Raw genomic sequence first — 24904 nt, forward strand, 5'->3', positions numbered from 1 at the left:
TCTCTCTCTCTCTCTCTCAGCATCCCTCTATTTCCCTCTGTTCTGCTTCACTCGCGTATATTCCCATTTAGGGAGCAGAGAGGTCAGCAGACAGACCAAAGCACTGGTGAAAGACAGCTGATGTTTGTGAGGTGAGCAAGAGAGGAGCAGCAAATAAAGTCTGAAGTTAAATATAAGCTGGTGAATTTTGAGCAGACAGAATAAGAAACACTGCAGGTTTGGACAGGAAGGAGGGGCTGTCCAAAAGTAAACAACCTTCACGACCCACTTGCAACTTAAGACACGGACTCACTTCTCCTCGGAACAAAAGACGGAGAGAAATCAGGAGGGATTCTGCGGAGCTGCCTGCCATCAGAGAACATCCGCTAGCTTGGAGTCGACATGCCTCAACTGCACATTTGCATTCTCCATGTGATCAAAGCAGAGCGCCACACGGGTTTGCGGAGCTAGTGTCAGACCTTTCCTCTACCCCTCCTCTCTTTCCGTTTCCACCTTCTTCCACTTTTCCAGAAGTGTTGTCATAATTGCCAAGACATGCAGCTTTACCTTTCAAGGGAGGAAAGACTCGGTACCCAAGCTAAAAGTGTTTATAGTGAAGTGTTTATAGCGAAGAGAGATGAAGATTGGTGGTTCTGGAGAAATTACATCAATTACATCATTGGCCAACTGTATATCCACTTTGTTGGATGGGAAAATGGTTGGATTCTTATTGTCAATTCCTAGAGTGCAATGCTGAACTTGGAGCACCCAGACTTGAGTTGCTTAGAAACAAGTACTTTTTTAAGAACTGTTTCTCATCATTATAGATGAAAAAAAAAAATTGTAATTGTCTTCCTCATGCAGAAAGTTATGTTGAGGTTTTACAACTGCAAATTAGCAGAAATGTTTGTAGAGTTTGTGATTTTTCTCTGTCCAAATGTATTTCCCACACAAAACTCTTGCTTGGGAAAATGACATGCATACAGTACAGTACAATACAGTGCCATTGTTTCCTGGCCAGCTCATGCATATATAGCTCCCCTTTAAAGTGTATGTGTAACTTTAGACCGGCTCTTCTGTGAATATTTGACCCCACAGACGATCACACTCGTGTCCGACTGCAGCTGCTGGAGGGAGACCCCCACTCTGACTACATAAACGCCAACTATATAGACGTGAGTATGACACATTATATATACATACATATCTTTCTTTCTTTTTAAGAAATTCAAATATGTTCATTTAAATGTGTATATAAAGGATTATACTTTGTTAATATGATATTTATTAACTCATTATTATTTTATTATGAAAAATATCATTCATTAAAATGATCTAAAATATGGTCATACAGAATAAGGCAGTAATATGTGCTTTATAAGTGCTAATGAACAGCCAATATGGTAGTAATATGCATGCTAATAAGCAAACTAGTTAATGGTGAGAATTGGTCCTTAAAATAAAGTGTTAACTTAATGATCTTTAAATTCTGTGTATAGTGTAACCACCTTAAAACTTCACTCTTTGCTGTCAAAGAAGGGCTTAATAGTTGAATGCAATATTTATGTGATACGCTCCTGAGAGCCTTGCTTATAACGAATGAAGGATACAGGGGATTTCTGCAAATTACTCTAGCAAATGCTCCATGTCCACAGCGAGCGAGAGCTCAAATGAAAGTGCTTCCTTGGCTGCTCCAAATCCACTAACTTGATCTAAACACCATAATGACACAGTCAATATGATTGTGATCATTACAAAATGAGACATAAACACGCGTGGGTATGCTTCAGCGCAAGGCTTTTCTCCCCGCAGCAGCTATAATCAGGCCACCCAATCTCATTTCTGATAATAAAACAATTACCAGCTCCGTTCATAAACCACAGCGGTGCTTTAAAGCCTGACATGAGCAAGGCTACACTGGTCACCAATTTGTTTCACAGTGGTTAAAATGCGAGAGAAAGGTGAAATTACGATGTCTCATTGAGTGAATTGGATTCAAACTAAGTTTACTTTAAGCAAGTTAATTGTTGCATGCTGTTTGTGCAGGTATAACAGTTTTTTCATTTGAATAATTTTCATCCTCCTTTTTCATTCTGTTTCCCAGGGCTACCACAGACCAAGGCACTACATAGCCACACAAGGTAATTAACAAAACACATAACAAATGCACAGCATCAGAAAAACCAGAAGTCGTCTTCTGACATGAACACATTCTACACACCATATCCAAAATATAAAGCATAATTAATTAGACTATATGTTGGCTTTTGATTGTTAGCTAAAAGTAGTTACAGTACAAGTGTACAGTAGCTTTTCTAGTTTCCGACATGCATCTGTCAGATATGCTGAGTCACATTGTTTGAGCATACAGTTTTATCATGTTGTGAATTCATTTTGCACTTCATACGCTTCTGATTTATAAATGAGGTTTTTGTTTTTTAGATTTATTGGTTGTATTAGGGTAAAATGTTTGCAAATTAAGTTGAATGTCACCCTATTTGAGATCCTGTTTGTTTTTATGTAAAGCAAGCACTGCAAAATATCACCATAGCTCTGCTAGAAATAGTATAAATTGGTATTAATATTTCATATTTTAAAATATGTCACCCCCTTCATCTCAATCTATTTAGCTGTTGTTGTTTTCCAGTTGTTAGTGTTATTCGCTAGTTTATGTATAGCTTTACTGTGGGAGGGGGGATATATGTTTTTAGGATTGAACGATTTGAGTAAAAATGTGGATGTTCATGGATTTACCCTCTACTAGAACCAACTCACACCATAAAGAACAGTTTAAAGGAGGAGTTCAAAATGAACATTTGCTGAATATTTATACACCCTCAGGCCATCCGAGGTGTAGATGAGTTTATTTCTTCATCAGAACATTATAATCCACAATTACTTGTGGATCATTGTAAAGTTTGTACCAGCTGTTTGGACTCTCATTCTGACGGCACCCATTCACTGCAGAGGATCCATTGGTGAGCTAAATTTTTCCAAATCTGCTCTGATGAAGAAACTTATCTACATTTTAAACAAGCCAACGTTTCTTTCCCCTTGCATTTTCCCATAATATGCCCATAATATTTATAATAATGCAATATTACTATTAGTGCAAAACCAAACAAATAATGAATCAAAATATACTGTAAACTTACAAAACAATACTAAGTACTTTAGGTTTTTTTTTATCCTGCACTGGTCATCCATCTTCAAAAGAAAGAAGAACCCATGATATACTAGTGTGGTCTGCGATGCTCTCTCCCTCAGGGACTGTCTGTGAATCCATAAGCAAACATTGCATCTTATTTCTAGTTGTTTTGTGAGTGTTGCGTGATCTTCTAAATGTGTACCTCCTCCTCCTCTGTAGGGCCCATGCAGGAAACTGTGAGGGATTTCTGGAGGATGATTTGGCAAGAGAATTCTGCCAGTATCGTCATGGTAACCAACCTGGTGGAAGTGGGCAGGGTAGGGTTCTTGTAATTATCTCTTTCCTTAATAAATATCACCGGATTAAGAATGTTATTTAAGAAGCGCTCCTCCAATTGCTACACATTTAACTATGCTCTCCCGGTTAAATGGAGCGCACATATAAATCTGTGAGGTGGGCGTTGGAAGTAACATCTAACAAGAAATCCATGCAAATGTGCAATTAGTTTCCACATCTCAAAGAATAGAAAATTGCAAGCACAGTCAAAGTTGTTGGTTCCATTCCCAAATCTTAGATGCTTTGTAAACTCTTAAAACATGTAGGTTCCTTATTGGCAATCAATGGTTCAATGAAGAACCCTTATTATCCATGGTTCTTTATAGTGGAAAATGTTTATTTAAATTATTAAAATGTTCTTCACACTACAAAAAAAAAATAGTGTGAAGAACACATTTCATTTTGCTTTAAAAAAAAAGCATTCTTCTATGGCATATCTGTGAAAACTCTTTTAACCTTTATTTTTAAGAGTCTAAACCACTTCTCACAAAATATGCCAAGAACTCATGAGATTGACCCACCAAATAAATGCAAATGAAAAAAAAAGTATAAGTATTGCTTTATATACAGGGGAAACTTTAAACAAGTGATTCAAGCATTTTGGAGGACATCCTAAAATGGAGCACAATGTGCACAGGTCCTTCACAATATCTCCAGCGAGAGCAGTTTGATGTCACGTTGAGTATAATTGAGAGGTGTTCACTGATTGGCTCCAGTGAATTCGGACCACAGGGGTTGTTCATTCAGAGATAGCATCCTGTCTGACAGGTGGCCAATTACAGCTCTCTGTGTTTTCAAAATGCCATCAGGGACTTGTTTAATAATACAGTTTCTGCAAATGCCAATTTGACTTAGACCTTGCTGTAAAATAGAGTAATACCCAGAGAAATTAAGATGCAGATGTTGTGTAATAATGTGTGTGTGTGGGTTCCTATGTGTCCATTAAGGTGAAATGTGTCCGGTATTGGCCTGATGAGACCGAGCTGTATGGAGACATTAAAGTGACACTGATTGAAACGGAGCCTCTTGCAGAATATGTGATCAGGACTTTTACTGTTCAGAAGGTAAATCCCCATCCTCCATCTACACTCATGTGAAATGTCTCATTGCTTGAGAGTTCTAAGTTTCCTTGTATCAGTGTACATGCTAAAATTCCATGTAAAATGCCTATTTGTAATGTAAGAGATCATGTATATCCAGCCAGCTGGGGTCTTGTATGACCCCGAAGGGGGTTATTATGTGATAACAACCGGCTGGATGTACATTATCTCAATTATTACATGGCTACTTGCCACATAAGTAAATAATTAGACACAAAATATTGATTTGAGTTGAAATATTTAAACGCAAAGCTTCCGCAAAGAAAAGAGTTGCTAGCAAACGGCAAGTTCATACTAGACAGACATTTAAGGGAAAGAGTGCAGTCAAACCACTTATTATATGACATTTCACCACATAAATAATAGAGGCAATAAAAAGTATTGATTTAAGATGAAAATGTTTTAAAATCTTGCCAGTTTGTTAGTTATATCTCCTAATCCATTACAGTGTACTAAACAATCGTGGCAAAATAGCAGTAGCTGCGTTTGTGACTGACCAATCAGAATCAAGAATTCCACAGAGCCATGTAATAATGAATGTTTTATAAATGATTTAAGAGTATTTATTGAAAATAAAAAATAATGTTAATAATAAAAACAACTAACGATAAAATCATTTCATAAATTAGGAAAAAATATAAATACGTATAATACATATATGTGACCCCGGAGCACAAAACCAGTCTAAAGTCGATCTAAACAGACAAAAATACATCGTATGGGTCAAAATGAATGATTTTTCTTTTATGCCAAAAATCATTAGGATATTAAATAAAGATCATGTTCCATGAAGATATTTTGTACATTTCCATCTGTAAATATATCAAAAACTGTAAATATATCAAAACTTAATGTTTGATTAGTAATATGCATTGCTGAGGTCTTTATTTGGACAACTTTAAAGGTGATTTTCTAAATATTTGTATTTATTTGCACCCTCAGAGTCCAGATTTTCAAAAAGTTGTATTTCAGCCAAATATTGTCCATAACAAACCATACATCAATGGAAAGATTATTTATTTGTCATAATGTATAAATCTCAATTTTGACAAATTTACCCTTAAATATGTGCATACACACATACTGTATATATACTACATATGCAAGTATTTAAAAAAATATATATTATTTTAAAACGAGTTATATATATATATATATATATATATATATAGTTTAACAGTTTCTCAAGTACATTAAAAATAAACTTTTTAGCATTCTCTGCATGCATCTCTCTGTTCAGTCTCATGTTCATCCATACCATATGAACCATCAGCTTGTGTTAAAGCCCATAATGCATCTCTCACTCAATCACTTTTATTGTTGTTAGCATACATGAACAGCTTGATGTCAGATCATGCATAAATTTAAAAAACACAACCACAATGTTCTAACAAACAAACTTTATGAGATCTTAACGTAAACCAACAGACAATATTTTGCAACAAAAGCAAATGGCAAAAAAAGCTCTCAGGAGCGGGTAGAGTTTTGTTGTTGAGTGTTGTAATCCAAACGGAACAGATGTAGGAAAGCTCTGAAAGTGGGAGAAATTAGTGTTTGTGAGACGTTTTTGAGGGGGAGAATGTGTATGGAACAGCATGTCATCAGCAACTTTCTTAAATCACTCAATCCATCTGTCTCACGAGGCTGCTGCCTTTCAAACGCTTTCAAACCTCAACTCTGAAAGAGAGTTGTTAGGGTACATGCTCCTCTCAGCCCATAGTTGTGCTTCATAATGAGTGGGAGCAGAAAATGACTAGAGATGTTTTCTGGTTTCTCTTAGACAGCAATGAGATCAAATGGATATCAAACAGGGACTTTTACTTAAGTCTCCTGATTCTCAGATATTTCTCCAGAGAAAAGGAAAAATCTTCTTAAATTTAATGAAAACATGTCTGGGACACATTTCATCCCCAAAACAAACAAAAAAAAAACATTTTTTTTTTTTAAATTATTTAATATAAGTTGTATATTTATATATTAGTGTGTTATGTATATATTATTTTTTCTAAATGATATTTACATTAGGAAATTAACCCAAATTCAAGGTATTAAGGGTATTTGTTTGTTTGTTTGTTTTTGCATCATGCCACAATTAAGGACACCCCCCCCCTCCCAATTTTCTTTAATCGAAAAAAAAAATGTATTTATTTATTTACATGTTCCTCTTGGAGAGGTCTGTGACACAAATCCCACATACTGCAGTATTCTAGATTTCAAGAGTGTCATGGTCAAATGTTAAGAAAGGTATTATTAATATTCAGCATTAGATGGATTGGTTAACTCCACCTTAAAGGAAAACGCCAACGTTTTTCCATATTTAACTATGTTCTTTCCTCAACTTAGATGAGTTGAAACATACCTCTCCTGTCTCAGTGCATGCACTCAATCACTGTAGCGTGTGGCACCATTATGCTAGCATTTAGCTTAGCACCATTCATTCCTTAGGATCCAAACAGGGATGGGCCATCAAACACTTCCCATGTTTTCCCTATTTAAAGACGGTTACATGAGTAGTTACACAAGTAAATATGGTGACACAAAATAAACAGTGGCCATTTTCTAAGTGGATAAAAAATGATAACTATAATGTATGGCGGAAGAGCACTTTGCAGCACTTCAACCTCGAAACAGTAATATCATCACTCCTGAGTGCTCCTCTGCCATACATTATAGTCATATTTTTATCCACTTAGGAAAGAAAGTTAAAAAAGTATGTTTTGTGTCACCATACTTACTTGTGTGACTATTAATTTAACCGTCTTTAAATAGGGAAAACATGGAAGTGTTTGATAGCTTCTGAATTCATCGCTGTTTGGATCCTAAGGAACGAATGGTGCTAAGCTAAACGCTAGCATAGTGGCAATGTGCGCTACAGTGATTGAGTGCATGCACTGAGACGGGAGAGGTACATTTCAACTTGTCTACTTTGAGGGAAGAACATAGTGGAATATGGAAAAACGGTGGCATTTCCCTTTAAGACCATTTTTGAGTGTCCTTATGTGTCTAGGTATGGATTGCATTCATGGATTTCAATTGCTGGACATCAGAGAGTCTTTTTTTTCAGCTATCTATAGCAGCTTAGTTACACACACACTCTCCAGACACACAGACACAAGCTGCATTAAACGTCTATACAGGTCCTCACTTGGTGGTATCAGCACCTCCAGGCACGGATTATGGCGCTCTCAATCCCAAATTATAATTAAAAGCTTATCAGAGCATTAAGTGTTAGTAAGGAAGTAATGGGGGAATGTACTATAACACAACACAGTGTCTGAAGAGCTTCAAGACTCACACAGATCGAACCACGCGTGTAGTTGTGCAGTGGTTCAGACACTGACCATAAGGCCCTGACTGACATTTCATCATATTCTTCTACTAATTTTAGGGAAGTTTACAAAGTTCTAAAAGTTGTTTTGCTGTCCATAATGTTGTTCCCATGGAATCATGGCATTTAAACTCTATACACTCACAAAAAAAATATATATGTATTTATATATGTTTTACCATGATCACCTGCATCTTACCCTCAGATGATGACACCTGTTGATATTAAGTTTAACACATGCTCCTGTTTGCAGAAGGGTCACCATGAAATTCGAGAAATCCGGCAGTTCCATTTCACCAGCTGGCCTGATCATGGTGTTCCCTGCTACGCCACAGGCCTGCTGGGCTTCATCCGCCAGGTCAAGTTCCTCAATCCTCCAGACGCAGGACCCATCGTGGTACACTGCAGGTGCGCTCTTATCTAAACCTCTCTTGCATTTACTTCATTATGTCCCTTTCTCAGTCTCCTTACATATATTTATCAATTCAAAAGTTCTGGTTTGAAGTTGGATTCATGGTTTGATTATTAATCTATGGTGAGAGGTCTGTTGATTAATTAGAATTTAAAGGGGTCATATGATGTGATTACAATTTTTCCTTTCTCTTTGGAGTGTTACAAGCTCTTGGTGCTTGTAGAAGATCTGTAAAGTTGCAAAGACTAAAGTCTCAAATCCAAAGACATATTCCTAATCAAAGTTAAGACTCTACAACACCCCGCTAAAACACCTCATTTAAACACGCCCCCACATTTCTACATCACTGTGGAAATATTTGCGTAATACTGCCCAAATGTTCATGCAAAGAAAGAAGCCGTGGTTTCAGTAAATCACAGTTAGTGTTGAAGCAGCCATGTCAGGGACATTCCGTGTGTATCAAGGCAAAAGTAAAAACACTTTATTTGGCGTTACCAAAGTATATGCATATAGGAATCTTTAAGATTACTTACAAGTTACAACAGAACAGTAACGCATTTTATGGATGAGTGTTTCGTGAACCTAGGAGAGGAGGTAATTCTGACATTGCTACGACAATCTGGCGCTTCTGAATCAGCTACTGTTTTATTATCCGTTTAAGTATTTGCGATTTAAGTGAATTGAAACAGTTTTAATGTGAAATTAGGTGAATGCATTGATTTCATAAATGTTTTTAAACATCTTTGTTATCTCAAACATTTGGCAGTCCAGATGAACACTTGCTGGCAGCAGAACTAACTTCTCATGTATCAAGTTAAAGAACCAAGGGAGGTAGAAGAGAAGCTGATTTTCACACATATTCACGAGCACTCACATTCTCACACTAACGTAGGACGCTTCGGCACATGAATAGAAATTCACCGATGAATCTGTCCACAACATGCCCACGTCATGCTCACAGATGGACACCGACAGACTCGCTCTCACAGTTGTGGGGAGTAATTGGGGGCCGTGTGGGAAGAAGGTTTGAGAATGAAAGGTGACAGCAGGAGACTGTGAAATGGCAGAGTAAATTTGCAGTCGGCCCTGCAATCCCAGAGACGCAGCAGATGTGACAAAGAGACTTTCAGAGCGGATTAGCCCAAGTGTCAAGTCCTCCTAGTGCAGAGTTTAAGATTTGGATTCAAGCAGTAGTTTTTCAGAACATTCCAAATGTTCCTTCCATGTGACACAGAAGGATTTTTAGCAGAATGTCCTTGCTGCTCGCAGGGTTAATGTCAGTAAAGGATATTAGTCAAACCTGACACAACACAAACTGACGTACCATATTTAACTGTAGTATACAAAAGTTTACTTTATGATATAACATCTGAGTAATATGGTTTATTTATGAAGCTCTGTTGTCATTTTTTAGGTCTTTTACTGTGTAATTTTCAGCAATTTGATAAAAAACTATGTTGCATATGTTAATCCTGTAAAACCTGACATATTAAATGATAGTAAGAACATTGTATTGAAACCAGAAAAAGTCTAAAAATAAATGTACAATGTAAAACAGTGAGATCTTTATATTAGTATAGCAGACTACTTACATAAAATGCATAGAAATATCTGTAGTTTTATGATTACATCTCTGTAGTTTATATTATTGGTGACAAAACATATATTTTAATGCAGTACTGTACATTAATGAGTGTAGCTTCAGGCCATTAAATGTTTATCTTAAAATATTACTAACAATATAAAATATTTTCTTATGTTTGCTTTTATTTCACAATATTTCAAACCATGACCTGAAGAGAGACATTTTCACCATTATACTTAAAGGCATTTTACTTGCGAAAAAATATAAACTGACAATTAAGATGACGGAAGGGATGTAGCAGAATGTCTACAACTATTTCTTTTTTTTTTTCTTTTTTTTCAGAAAAGTTTGATAATGTAGATGTAATTTAGAAGTCTTAGAAATTTGACGATCAATTACAATGAATATCAGTTAGAATACAGTATGCTTATAAATTATGGTAATTTGGGGATGATGATAATAGTGAATGAATGAATGACTGAGGATGTGAGGTGTAAAGGACATCCTCCCTGCCTCATCCCTCTCCGTCCCTTGCTTTCTATGTGTCAGTTGTTTACCACTCTTACCATTAATCACCGTGAGTGACGGCCAATCTGTGACACCATGGAGTTGCCCTGTGTGTGTGTGTGTGTGTGTTGTTTTAGAGTGACTGATGGCACATCTTCTGTCCAAATGCTCTCTCACACACACAAGCATCTTGGTCTGCCAGAACCCTGTTTTCGTAACACCTAACATTTGATTCTTAGCAGAAATCTCAGTCTTATGAATGTGTTGTGTAATATAGTTAGATAGATCATGCGTTCAAAAGCCTCCCATAAGCCTGTTCTTGTGTAATCTCCGCAGTGCTGGTGCTGGAAGAACAGGCTGCTTCATTGCAGTGGACATTATGTTGGACATGGCCGAGAGTGAAGGTGTGGTGGACATCTTCAACTGCATCAGAGAGCTGCGCTCACAGAGAGTCAACATGGTCCAGACGGAGGTGAGAATGCACCTGACTGTCTGTTCAGCTTCATTCAGGCAGCCAGAATATGCACAGCCTGTTTACTCATTCATTTCCTCAATCATCCTTATATTTAATGATTCACTCTTTCACACACACAGTCGTTTACTAACCCTTTCACTAGTTTACATACTTCTCAATCACAACCTCAGAACCTCACTCATATAGCCTTTTACTAAACCCTTCAATCTGTGAAGATGATATTGAAGCCATCTGTTTAAATCTTAAAACTTAGATAACCTTTCTCTTCCCTACATTAATCTCCTGACGGGCAGATCCCCTTCCCAGAATTAGCTGGATGTTGGAATTCAAAGTCATGCCCCCTCGTGGTGGATACATTTTTTTTTCTTTTTTTTTTTGAAAATCATTCAAGCATTTGATGTGAAAACCCATTGTTCTGAATTATTTAGTACAATGATGATTTTTTTCTATTATCATTTATAATAATAAATTATTGTTGTTGTTTAAATATTAATAATAATTAGTAGTAGTAGTAGTAGTCATGCTCACTTAATAACACACTATATCAAGTCAACATGCCGTTTTATTCGATTCTATGTTTTTTGCGATGGGGAAAGCATGCTTTTAAAAGACTAACACTAAACACAGTGGTGGTGATAATGGCTTCTGGGAGGCAATTTGTGTCAGCCTTCAGCTCCGTTCAAAGCTAATCCTCCACAGATACAACACACAGCAATTAATCTTTTAAAAGGCTTGTTCCTGGTCTTTTGTCCTCAGCCCTACGCAGAAGTGCTCACCAGGTTATGGAGTAATAGGTACGAGAGGTCAACCCAGCTTGACTTTAGCTTAGTGTGGATCAAAGGCCTACATTTACAGCTTTAAGCCGGAGGCATTGTTGGGTTAAAATATGGATAATTCCAACCCATATTTGTGGCCGGGGTTTAAGAAGGAGTTTAATATTAGGTGCAGGATGGGGATGGTGCTTCGAGTGCCCCCTTAATACCATTTTTAAGGCCACAGTTGGAACCGTTTTGGGGGACGTTGCTGTCACCGCAGGATTTTGGCATCAGAAGCTGCAACGCTGTAATCCATGTAAAACATCCCTGAGGCTGAAGTCATTTCGCCATCAGCAAACTGTGCTTTATCTCAATGTCCATGCACCGCTCTCATGCTAACATTTGTGGGAGCATCGACTCCATATTTCCCCGGTGATTTGCTATGATGCTGTGCGGCGATCACTCTCAGCTCGAGCTCAGGCTTTTTAAACGTATGTGTTTGGATGATCATGATTTATGTAGATTGGCTGGTTAGAAGATGTCAAATTTTAAATCAAACCCTTAATTAATTAAGAGCTCTGATTATTGTTTTTTATTATTAATAAAGGCGCTAAAATGCCAAAGAGAGGTTTTCTCACATGGCCTTACAAGGTACCAGCTGTCAGAATAATTTGAATCAGCAGAAGAAAAAGTGACTTTAGTATGGATTAATTATAATTAAATAGATAATTGCATTTAAATATAAAACTGTTCACTGAAAAAAAAAAATCACAGTTTTTTAGAAGACACACACACATACAGGTATTAAAAACTACCATTCAAGTGTCTGATGCACACCAATTCTGCATTTATTTGATTCATGCATTATTTTAAACAAGGTGCTTTCATATATGCTTTTCACTGATATGTTGTGGTAAACTGGTAAAAAAAAATTAGTAAGAGTTGATATATATGTCTCTCTCTCTCTGCAGGAGCAGTATGTGTTTGTGCATGATGCCATACTGGAAGCATGTTTGTGTGGGAACACGGCTATCCCAGTGTGTGAATTCAGAGCCATCTACTACAACATCAGCAGACTGGACCCTCAGACCAACTCCAGCCAGATCAAAGATGAGTTTCAGGTGAGCAGTTTACACGAATGGATTGGTCTTTCATTTGTAGATTGCTTCTTAAATATTACTATACCATCAGTACTACAGTTAACTCTTTGCACAGTAAAACAATAAGTGAATTAATATGTCCAGATGGAAATTGCTCTTTCACAACCCAGGAGACACAAATGAGACAAGCAGTAAAAGTAAAGACCTAAAACATTATTGTGGATAGCACACCTCAGATCATTTAGTATTTAGTATAAGAGATATGTTCGAGTTCATAGTGAGATTTGATTTCAGACTTTGAGCACAATCTGTGAAACTACAAAAATTAGATTTCTCAGTTTAACAGCCTCTATTTGCTCATCATTCAATCTCATTACAGTCTAGGAAGAGCAAATGAGATACTAAAGAGAGTCTTTAGGTCAGGAACATACATTTTTTAAGCGTAATGCGGCTCTTTAAACCGTAATGCGCGAGCAACAGAAGCAGCCCACGTAAAGGCCTAATTTACAGAATCCTCCAAGGTTTTTGCTTTCGATTGGTAGTCTTCTATTATGGCTGAAGGCCTCACAGCTATTTCTAACAACTTCATCAAGCTCTCTGGTGCGATTTCGTCATGATTACTTCGAAATTCGAAGCGCATTTGAATAAGTCAATCAGCAAAGTGCTGCAGCGTCCTTAACTGATTTAACTTAACGATGAGACACCCTCACTCATAGCGTTTCTTTACAAGCCATCGGCTAACTGCTAAGCCCCATAAAGCCCAGAGCTGAGCTATTTTTTTTGGTGCCTTTATGTTTTGTGTTCCCTGTGAAATGAGTGAGCCACTACCGTCTGAGGGCGAAGCAAAGCTTTAGATCTGTGAGGTGTTTCATAAGATATGATGAATATGTTTCTTTCCTTCTTTCCTCCAAGATCTTTCGTTTATCTTTCTATCTAGCGCTGAATCTTTCTCTGTTGTAAGCTATTTTTCACTGTCTGTCTCTCTCTCCCTCAACGTCTCTGTTCTTCAGTCTGTCTAATACATAAGTAATGACTGACCTTCAGTTTGCTAAAATATTTGCATTGCTTGTGGTTGGACCAGCAGTGCGAGCGGAATTGGTTTTATAAACGCACCATTTTTCCCCCAACTAAGACCAAGAGCAGCTTAATGTTTTTCTATGTTTTAAAGGTGTATGTTACAGTCCTTCTTGTCTTCTTCTTCAGACTCTGAATATAGTGACACCGCGTGTCCGTCCGGAGGACTGCAGCGTAGGTCTGCTCCCGCGTAACCACGATAAGAACCGCAGCATGGACGTCCTCGCGGTGGACCGCTGCCTGCCTTTCCTCATTTCTGTTGATGGCGAGTCCAGCAATTACATCAATGCAGCACTGATGGACGTAAGATTGATTGCTGTTGTTAGAGGTTACCTGGCCTACTATGTTCCATGTAAAATCTAGTATAGTTGCATTATGTTTTCAGTCTTGCATTGAACTTTAAAGGGGTCATATATAAATTTTTTCCACTTATTATACACCCAAACAACATTTGTAACTATAATTTACTTATTTTAGTCAGAATTTAGATATTAATTTATGTACATCCTTTTTCCAATGCTTAGGATTAAACAGAAAAAAATGTAAACTATAAAAAGAGCACTCACAAAAACCTCAAATAAATTGCTTGCGGTTACCGTTTTGCTGTAGTTAATTTTTTTTTTTTGAGTTCTAAAACTTTAAGTATTTTTTTATATAGTAAATAACTCAAAACATTATATCACAGTGCTTCCCATAGTGCACTCTGATAAATCCCTGGGAGGACGGCCTGGAGATCACACAGTAACAATCTCATATAAACAAGCCAATTTAACAGAGTACAAGATTAGATCACATCTCTGTAATCTCCACACATAGATCATAATCACACTCGTACCGTAAACCAGCATCTTCACGCAGCATCCAAAAAGCATAATCATGACAGAAGACACGCACCTCAGATAAAGAACAACAAGATGAAAAAAGAGGATAAGCAGCCAAATGAAATGAATGGCCGACCCGTGCTGGCAGAGTGTGTGTATTTGTCTCAAACCAAGCCTCTGCAGTCCTTGTCAATGGATCTCTTTGCAAGGTTATCACTCAGTCCCTGTGTTTCCTGTCCCTCTGCAGGTCTCGGTTTAGTTTTGGTCTTTACACATGGGAGGCACGTTGGGATGTGTTGGGTTCAGGCAGTTAACTTGTTCTCTTATTGATTGTCCTAGAGCCACAAACAGCCGGCGGCGTTCATCGTAACGCAGCACCCTCTGCCCAACACTGTGGCTGACTTCTGGAGGCTAGTGTTCGACTACAACTGCTCCACTATTGTGATGCTGAATGAAATGGATGCTGCACAGGTATGTGAAGTCCTTGACCCTCACCTCCATTTGTTATCTATTGCAATTGGATGTTGGAAGATGGAATTTGAGTATATGCTACCATTCAAAAGTTTGGGGTCTGCTATTATTGTTTTTTTTTTTACAGAAATGTATGCATTTATCCAGCAAACATATTCAATTGATCAAGTGATTAATCAAATAAACTGATAAAATAAATGCTGTTCTTTTAAACCTTCTAGTCATTAAATAATCTAACAAAATGTAAAAAAAAGGATTCTTAGAAAATATTTAGTGGCACAACCATTTTCAACATTGGCAATAAGAAGAAATGTTTTTGAACAGCAAATCAGCATATAAGAATAATTTCTGAAGGATCATGTGACACTAAAGACTGGAGGAATGATACTGAAAATTCAGCTTTGACAATAATAACAAATTGCCTTTCAAAATATATTCAATTATAAAACAGCCACATTAACTGTAATATTTTACAATATTGCTGCATTTACTATATTTTTTATCAAATAAATTTAGCTTCACTGAGCATAAAATAGTACAACCCCCAAACTTTTGAATGGTAGTGTATATATGAAATATATATATTTTGTGTAACGCTTTTCATAACATAACCTTATTTTTCAGAAAAGTTATAAATGAGACGTTTCATCTTTTATTTTTTTTCACTTGGGAGGAAGATTATAGTTCTGAAAGTTACAGTATATTTTTATCTTTTATCTCAGAAGATCAAGGGAAATCTGATTCATCATAATGTGGCTCATTTAATTTTGAGTGAGTAAGTAAGGGATCATTGGAACAGATTTCTTTGGCACACTGCAATTTGAGTTCAGATTAGTGGACTTTAGAATTATTGAGTTATTTCCATGTTCTCCTGCACTCTTTAGATTTCAAAGAACATTATTGAGTCACGTTGTCTGGATGTGAACTTCTGTTCAGTGTACTGATTCGCTGTAATTCTCTCCCTCGCTGCAGCTCTGCATGCAGTACTGGCCAGAAAAGGGCTCCTGCTGCTACGGCCCCATTCAGGCTGAATTCATCTCCGCTGACATTGACGAGGACATTATCAATCGCATTTTTAGGATCTGCAACATGGCACGGGTAAGTGGGGTCAGTAGACACGGAAAGGGAATAGTTTTAGATCCTCTTTATGACTCTGTTGAGTGACGGAGGCAGAGATGTGTTCATTGATTCACTTCTCACTATGTCATCTCATCCTTTTATGATACTCAGACTCCAACCAGGTCTGCGCTTTTTTGTCCAAAGACCAGGGTGCAAATTTTATATATATATATATACTATATATATTATATATACATATACACACACTACTGTTCAAAGATTTGTAAAAGTTTTTTTCTTTTAATGGTTTTATATAATCAAGTTACTAACGGTCACGGAGGCTGCATTTATTTGATCAAAAACACAGTGAACCATAATATTGTGAAATATTATTACAATTTCAAAAATAACTAGTTTCTATTTGAATATGTTTTAAAATGTAATTTATTCCTGTAATGAAACAACTGAATTTTCAGCTGATGTTACAGTCTTCAGAGTCAAATGATCCTTCAGAAATCATGATTTGATTCTTAAGAAGCATTATTTATTATCATCATTAAAAACAGTTGATCTGCTAAATACTTTTTGCAAAAGCTGTGATACAAATGAACCCAGTAAAAAAAATTTACAAGTAACATTTCAGTCACAAAACAGAAGATAAGTTTAAAAGTTAGTGTGTATTTTTACTTGCTGCTAAATAGATGATTGTGAACAGGTCACGCTCACCTGAGGAGATTCCATAGCAACAGCTGCTCAAATGATTCTTGTCAAATGTGTGCTGTTACAAGCAAAACAAAAAAAAACTGTAGTTCAAAACTTGAATCTGTAGTGTTTCTTTCCCACCTTCACCTTATTGAAGTGAAAAAATATTGATGGTTTTCAAACAGGTGCCCTGATGATGAACCTCAACAGATGAGCCAAATAAGTACATCCTGATGTACTTTGTGCTCTGTGTCAATCCATCCTTACAGTGACTCGCTAAATTAAAACTGCTTTTTAGAAGCAAAAATTCACTTGATTTGACTCCTAATGTGACAATAAATCAACAGCAGCTGAGATTAGTGAGTTCTGAGTTAGTGAAGTGAGAAATTATGTTTAGCTCAGAAGAGACCACAACTCTATAGTCCCTCTCAATCCACATGATTTCAACACTCAGCACATCGCATGCATCTCTGAACGGGATTCGTTCTGCCAGACACGTGCATGAGCACAATGATCACATAAATATTTGACCACCATCCTGCCACACCTGATATAAGCCATGGATGGGTTTTGTGCAGTTATTCTTCTTTTCCATGTGAGTTAGCTTGAGCTTTCTGTTCGTGCACATTAGCAGTCGTTACTGAAGCTAAACCTGTTTCAAGTGTCAAAATGTTTCAGAAGACTCATCCCGCCTCCTCCCTCTTCCCTTCTCTTTTCTTCCCCCTCTTTCTCTTTAACCACTGGTGACAGGCAAGGTTTACCAGGGAGCTAATCAGTGCAAGCGCAGCATAGCGGCACAAAATAAATAAGTGCCACAGCATCACAAATTTGCCATGAAATGGCTCCGTCGATGGCAAATTGTGTGTAATATGACTCTCATTTAGCTGATCCGGTCTAAGTCTCCAGCTAACATCTCTGTTTGCTTTGAATTCTGTCTGATTTATTTCTGGCTTTTCATTGTCACTGCAAAAATCAGGTACTGTGAATGTTTTATAAATATATATATATATATATATATATATATATATATATATATATATATATATATATATATATATATATATATAAATATATATAATACATAGAGAAGTATTTGAGGTTTTTCTCAAATACTTGTTGGACACAATTATGGGCACCACTAGAAATTCTTATGAGTAAAATATCTCTGAAGTATATCCCCATTCTTATTCACAATTTTTAGCACTCCATCGTGATTGTAAACATTAAATTATCCAGCTTAGGCTTCTTGTTTCACAGAAATATAAAGAGGAGGGAAAACAAAGTCCAAATTCCCTTAATCATCCATCAAAATGAGAAAAAACAAATAATATATTTCTGATGTGCAGCAAAAGATAATTGAGCTTCACAAATTAGTGAAGTGGCTTTAAAGGGGGGGTGAAATGCTCGTTTTCACTCAATATCCTGTTAATCTTGAGTACCTATAGAGTAGTACTGCATCCTTCATAACTCCAAAAAGTCTTTAGTTTTATTATATTCATAAGAGAAAGATAGTCTGTACCGATTTTTCCCGGAAAAACACGACCGGCTGGAGGCGTGACGTGTGGGCGGAGCTAAAGAATCACGAGCGCCAGTAGGCTTTTGCGTTGAGAGCATGTGGAAACTGTGACATTACCGTGAGGGAAAAACCATCATCCAAAACAAACCATGGCTTACAGTCAGATTCAGCGTATATTTATGATCCAGAATCAGATCCCGAGGCTGAAACTGAACGAGAGCAGCAGCAGCAACGACTCGCTCCGAGCGGGGCTCGAACCTGGGTCTCGGCATGGGAGGTGGACGCACTAACAAGAAGGCAGAGATATTTGAAGCAGTTTTACTCACCGCCTGCGGTTCCAACACATGATCGTGACCCCTTTTTCGTTGGGATTGCATCATCCTTAAGAAATAAACAATACGCAAATCCGTCGTCAAACTGGGCCTTGTTTGTAAAACAAGCATCTTCAAAATGCAGGGAACAAACACAAACACTTGCACAACTCCGTTGATGCTCTGTAAAAATAAACTCCATCCACTGGTCCCTTAATGCTGTTTCTCTTTTGGTAATCTGTGCAGGGTTGTCTTGCCCTGGCAACCAAAAACACACTCCTTTTGTGACTTTTCGCGACACTCTCGCTCTGATCAGTGAATCGCTCTGATCAGTGAAATGTCTGTGCTCAGCCTCGCTATACGGGAGCGCGCGCTCTTCCGGCAGAAGTGCGTCAGGACCCATATAAGGAAATTCCGCTCCATCTAACGTCACACAGAGCCATACTCGAAAAAAAACTTTCCGAAACTTGTGACAAACCGGAAGGAGTATTTTGGGAACAAAAATACTCCTTCAAACGTACAACTTAATTTTGAAACTTTGTCCATGTTTAGCATGGGAATCCAACTCTTTAACAGTGTAAAAAACTCAGTATGCATGAAATAGCATTTCACCCCCCCCCCCCCTTTAATAAAGAGCTAGAGCAGTGAACATTCCCATCTTCACCATCAGGGCAATAATGAAGAATTTCCAATCAACAGAAAATTTTATGAATCTGCCTGGAAGAGGACGTGTGTCTATATCGTCTTAATGCACGATGAGAATGAGATTTTGAGTGGCTAAAGACTCTCCAATGATCACAGCTGGAGAACTGCAGAAAATAGTTGAGTCTCAGGTTCAGAAAACCTTAAATAAATTGTCAAACAGCACCTACATCACCACATGTTGTTTGGTAGAGGTTTCAAGAAAAATTCTCCTAGCTCATCCAAAAACAAACTAAAGCATATTCAGTTATCAGACACGACTGGAATTTAAAATGACACTGGCTTCTATGGTCAGATGAAACAAAAAAATTAGCATTTAGAAGCAAACACTCAAGATGGGTTTGGTGAACACAGAGATAAAAAGTACCCCATGTGTACAATGAAATATACAGCTGTATTTTTGATGTCATGGGCCTATATTTCTGCTGGAGGTCCCTGGACATCTTGTTTAGATACATGGCATCATGGATTCTATTAAATACCAACAGATGAAAAATCAGTAAGTCACTGACTCTTGTTAGAAATCTTATAATGGGCCATGTTAGGATCTTCCAACTGTACAATAATCCAAACACAAACCTCAAAAACAACACAGAAATTGGTCAATGAGCTCAAAACCAAGCTTCTGCTACAGCCATTCCAGTCCTCTGATCTGAACCCTTTCAGAAAATGAGAGGAGTGAACTGAAGAGGAGAAGCTGGGAATCTAAAGGGTCTGGAGGGATTCTGGATGAAGGAATGGTGTCTGATCTCTTGTCAGGTGTTCTCTAACCTCATCAGGCATTATAGCAGAAAACTCAGAGCTGTTGAACTGGCAAATGGGGGTTTCAAAAAGTATTGAATAAAAGGTTGCTGTTAATCGCTGCCAATGTGTATTAAAGAAAGACATTTATTTCATAATGATATTTCCCCCCATTTTAAATATTTATTATCAAATTAAAGGATGCATTTTTGTGAATTAAAAAAAGATAAAAAGGATTAACAATGTAGATGTATTGTCACAGCCTTCTTTGATCATATTTACCAAGGGTGCCAATATTTTTGGCCATGGACTGTATATATAATATAATATTAATATAGAAAGACAGTATAATAGTATTTTCTTGTGAATCGTACTCCGGTAATCATTTTTATTTACAAGCTTCAAAACCCCCTTTGTTTTTTGAGTTTTCAGATAAATGTGAATAGCAGCTCAGATCATTTGTTCTTGGAAGATTTTGAGAAATGTTTTAGTTAATATTGAGACATTTAATTTGACTTGCATTCTTATGTTGTCACATTGTAAAATATGAGTGAACTTAAATGTTTTCTAGATAAATGTTCTCAAAACATCTCTTGTTCTGCTTCCAGCCTCAAGACGGCTACCGTCTGGTCCAGCATTTCCAGTTTATTGGTTGGCCAGCGTACAGAGACACACCGCTTTCCAAACGCTCCATTCTGCAGCTGGTCAGACGACTGGCCAAGTGGCAGGAGCAGTATGATGGAGGAGATGGACGCACGGTGGTCCACTGTCTGTGAGTGTGACCTCCACAACCCCAGCTCCATCACAACACAAAGCTGATACACATAAACATGTTAATGTATGAATGAGTCTGGCTTGACGAAACCCTGTGATGAGCAGTACATCAATGGAAGGTTTATTTATTCAGCTTTCAGATGATGTATAAATCTCAATTTCGATAAATTTACCCTTATGACTGGTTTTGTGGTCCAGGGTCACATAGAATTAATTGTTGATGACATCTTAAATGGACACTGTATGTACTGAAATAGTTCACCCAAAAAAGAAAATTTGCTAAAAACAGAACAGAAATTTATCATTGCATCATTTGTTCATCAACGGATCCTCTGCAGTGAATGGGTGTCGTCAGAATGAGAGTCTAAAACATCACAATTATCTGCAAGTAATCCAACTCCAATCCATTATAAATGTCTTGTGAAGACAAAAGCTGTGAGTTTGTAAGAAACAAATAAATTGTTAAGAGGTTTTTAACTTCAAATGAGTTAAAAATCCATAATTATCCATAATAATGCATCATCCAGTAAAAAAAAGTTGTCTTGTCTGAATCAGGAGAGAAATATGCACAGATTAAGTACCACTTATAAGTGAAAAAAGTCCAAAATATTTCTAAACAAATATGTCAGTGGATTATGATGTGAGAGGACAACAGGGGTTGGAATATATTTTCAGCAAATTTTCACTTTCTGATGAATTATTCCTTTAGCACCATTTTGCTACAAATCTGAACATATTTAAAGGACTGTCTAGTATAGCTAATAAGAGTTTAATTAAGCCCATTTTGATAATTCAAGATGTGTATTTCACAGCTTTTCATCCAAGTCTGTGTGCACTGTGAACCAGTCGATACAGAATCGTAGATTAAAACAGCTTTTAAAGTACTACAGGATAAAACCGTACAGCCTTTGAGCCAAGGACAATCTTATCAGCCTCATAAATTAAAGCCAGAGAGATTCAAAAGATCTGACAACTTCATTACTTTCCCATCATCACTGTCAAAAAAAGTTCAGCTGTTGAATGCAGAGCAGTTTCCCCGAGAGAAATAATTGAAAAATGTCACAGTGAATCACTTGAAAGACAATTATCTCCTTGATTTTGTCAGGTCATTGTACAGATAATCAGGTGTCAAACTGACCCGTGATCAGTGGCTGTTACTTGATTTATCAGCATTTCTGCAATATCCTCTGCTCAAGAAAACATCCAGATTCAAATACAAGCCTCAGTTCATTTTACTTTGCAGACTACTTCTAAACCGTGCATAATGTGGCATCAGTGTTTGTGTTTTTCAAGGAAATGAAACTAAAAATGGCTGCACATTAAACTGAGGTATTAGAGGCTATTTTAACATCACACACTTCAGCAGTAAGGTTGGAGTCATGAGGCCTATCTTCAGAAATGTAGCACAAGCCAAGCTGTGTTTTTTGGGATATTAGCTCTGCATATCTGTGACATTATGGGATGTGTGATTTGTTTCTCATGCCTTACTGTCGTTGGTTTCTTCAGGACTGGTGGAGGACGCAGCGGGACGTTCTGTGCCATCTGTAGCATCTGTGAGATGATCCAACAGCAGAACATCGTGGACGTGTTCCACACGGTAAAGACGCTGAGGAACAACAAAGCCAACATGGTGGAGACAATGGTGAGCTATACACAAATCTAACACTATATCTGTTAATGTTTTCAGTTGTTCAGTTTCGATGTATTCATCTGTTTTTTAGCATGTTCACATGAATTAGTGTTTTTATTTGTATCGTGTTTAGTGTCATTTTACACTACCGTTCAAAAGTTTGGGGTCAGTTAGATTCGCCAAGCATGCATTAAATTGATCAAGACAAGACATTTATAATGTTATAAAAGATTTCTATTTAAATATGTTCATTTGAACTTTTTATTCATTAAAGAATTTTAAAAATATGTAAATTAAACAGCAATAAATGTTTGTTGAGTAGCAAATCAGCATACAGTATTAGAATGATTTCTGAAAGATCATGACTGAAAATTCGGCTTTACCATCACAGGTATAAATTACATTTTCAAATATATTGTAATAAATATATTTTGAAATGTAATTTATTATTATTATTTTTGAATAAATAAATGTAGCTTTAGTGAGCAGAATAGACTTCTTTCAAAAAAGTAAAATAAAAAATAAGTCCTACCAAACTCAAACCTTTGAACAGCAGTGCAGATTAATATGTCTTTAGGAATGTTGTATTCAATTTATGTGTATTAATATATTGTTTGATACTTTAATATATAAATTAAAAAAACTTAACTGATTCATGTAATCTTGATATATGAAATAGCTTTACTGCTTTACTTTTTGTTAAACTTTCACTTGGTGAGTAATTATTTGTATAGTGTAAAGACCCTGTTTATTCACTTTCCTTTCCTCTATTCAAGTTTCAAAGGAAACTGGAATTTTAAATGGTCTTTTTATTTTTATTTTTATTTTTATAAATTAATATTACCAATGGGCTTTATTTACATAACAGTCATTAACATGAGTTGCCACTTGTCTGCTAGTCTTTTGCAGATGGTATCATTTCTTTCTCTACACTAGTTCCAATTACAAGTGGGGAACCAGTGGGAACATTTAATTTTTAGTTTACCACCATATGACTCCATCCTCATCTTTCTCAGTTCTTCAGATAATGGCTGTTGAGTGGTTAGATATTCAGATAATCGCTATCTTCAGGTAGTTTGTTGGTGGTCTTGATGGTTCCAAGCACAGTTCTTTGAGCCTTCCCATCATTTCTGCTGCTTCTCATCTCTTCGAAACAGAAACAGAGTCTAATTATTCAGTCACTTCAAACCTTTGAGACGGACAGCTGCACTTTGGGCAGTTCTGAGAGAACGTCTCGTGTCTAATAGGATACTGCTGCAGGTGCAAGTAGACATCTGTCCTGCCCTTATCCCCTAATTCCACTCCAAACATATTCAGTATACAGGGTGCAATTTGCCGGTGGGGGGGGGGGGGGGCGTGGGATTTCCCCCTTTCTGGTCAATGTATCCATGACTCTGCTGAATTATTTTTATTTTATAAATTTATCCCTCCCTCAAAAGTGATCAGTGCTACTAGACTAGTGGAAAGACGGATCACAGAACTTATCACGGATCAATGGTTTGATTAAATTCAATTTTATTTTAAGTATATATATATATATATTAGCAGCTAGAAATTTATATTTGTGAGTGCAGAATTCATGAATTAATTTATTTCTCTTATTAGATTCTTAATTATTATTGATTTATTTCTAATTATTAAAGCTAACTAATTTCCTCTAAGGCTCTCTGTTCTAGGTTGGTTGAGAAGAGATTGATTGCAGTGATTTATATATATAAAAAAAAATCTTTAAAAAAAAATTGATTCTAGATCATTCTTAATCATCAGCTATAGCTATTTATGCTTGTGATCGCTATTATGAGCATGCCATTATAATAAACAATGCTAATAAACTTTTTAAAAGTAGCATTATAAAAATGACACGAATTACCATATTCACCCAGGCCATGTACTGTATAGGCACCCTCTGACATCTAGATGACATCTAGTTCCTCTATCATAAGCAGATGTTTTTCTTCTAATAAAAGTGACTTTATAATGATGGGATTGGATTATTAACGCTGAGGTTATAGGGAAAATCCCCCCTGAGCGGCGTCTGCCTTTGAACTGCTAATATATTTTTCCCACTGCTTCTGTTTTTGTTTAGGAGCAGTACAAATTCTGTTACGAGGTGGCTCTGGAGAGCTTGAATGCCTTCTGAACGTACGAAAGGTGAAGAAGGGGAAAAAAACATGCAAAGCAATCTTCTCTTCTTCCTCAGAATGGCATCTGATCTCATCACAGACTCATCATTCAGTCTTTCCTCTGAGCTTCTGTGATGAAAACTAAAGTTCAAGCATTCGCTGTAAAATACTGTATAAATAAAACAAAACGTTATTTGCCATTTCTTTCTTCTTCTGTCAATGTCCAGCATCAGAGCGTGTATCCTGGACCGTGAA

At 36.8% G+C, this 24904-nt stretch overlaps 1 protein-coding gene across 1 annotated transcript in view; it reads left to right on the forward strand.

The window, feature by feature from the left end:
* LOC113050247 (receptor-type tyrosine-protein phosphatase T-like) overlaps positions 1-24687 on the forward strand; it is a 73531-nt gene extending 48844 nt beyond the window's left edge. Inside the window, exons 11-23 of the mRNA XM_026213036.1 lie at positions 1078-1154; positions 2084-2120; positions 3347-3444; positions 4411-4527; positions 8145-8299; positions 10732-10867; positions 12597-12746; positions 13929-14102; positions 14960-15091; positions 16064-16189; positions 20731-20894; positions 22403-22538; positions 24613-24687. Of these exons, the coding sequence (XP_026068821.1) occupies positions 1078-1154; positions 2084-2120; positions 3347-3444; positions 4411-4527; positions 8145-8299; positions 10732-10867; positions 12597-12746; positions 13929-14102; positions 14960-15091; positions 16064-16189; positions 20731-20894; positions 22403-22538; positions 24613-24666 (1556 nt within the window). The 3' untranslated portion in view covers positions 24667-24687. The remainder of the gene's footprint in view (positions 1-1077; positions 1155-2083; positions 2121-3346; positions 3445-4410; positions 4528-8144; positions 8300-10731; positions 10868-12596; positions 12747-13928; positions 14103-14959; positions 15092-16063; positions 16190-20730; positions 20895-22402; positions 22539-24612) is intronic.
* The last annotated feature ends 217 nt before the right edge of the window (positions 24688-24904 follow it).

This window comes from Carassius auratus, chromosome 31 (genome assembly GCF_003368295.1).
Source record: "Carassius auratus strain Wakin chromosome 31, ASM336829v1, whole genome shotgun sequence".
Lineage (NCBI taxonomy): Eukaryota > Metazoa > Chordata > Actinopteri > Cypriniformes > Cyprinidae > Carassius > Carassius auratus.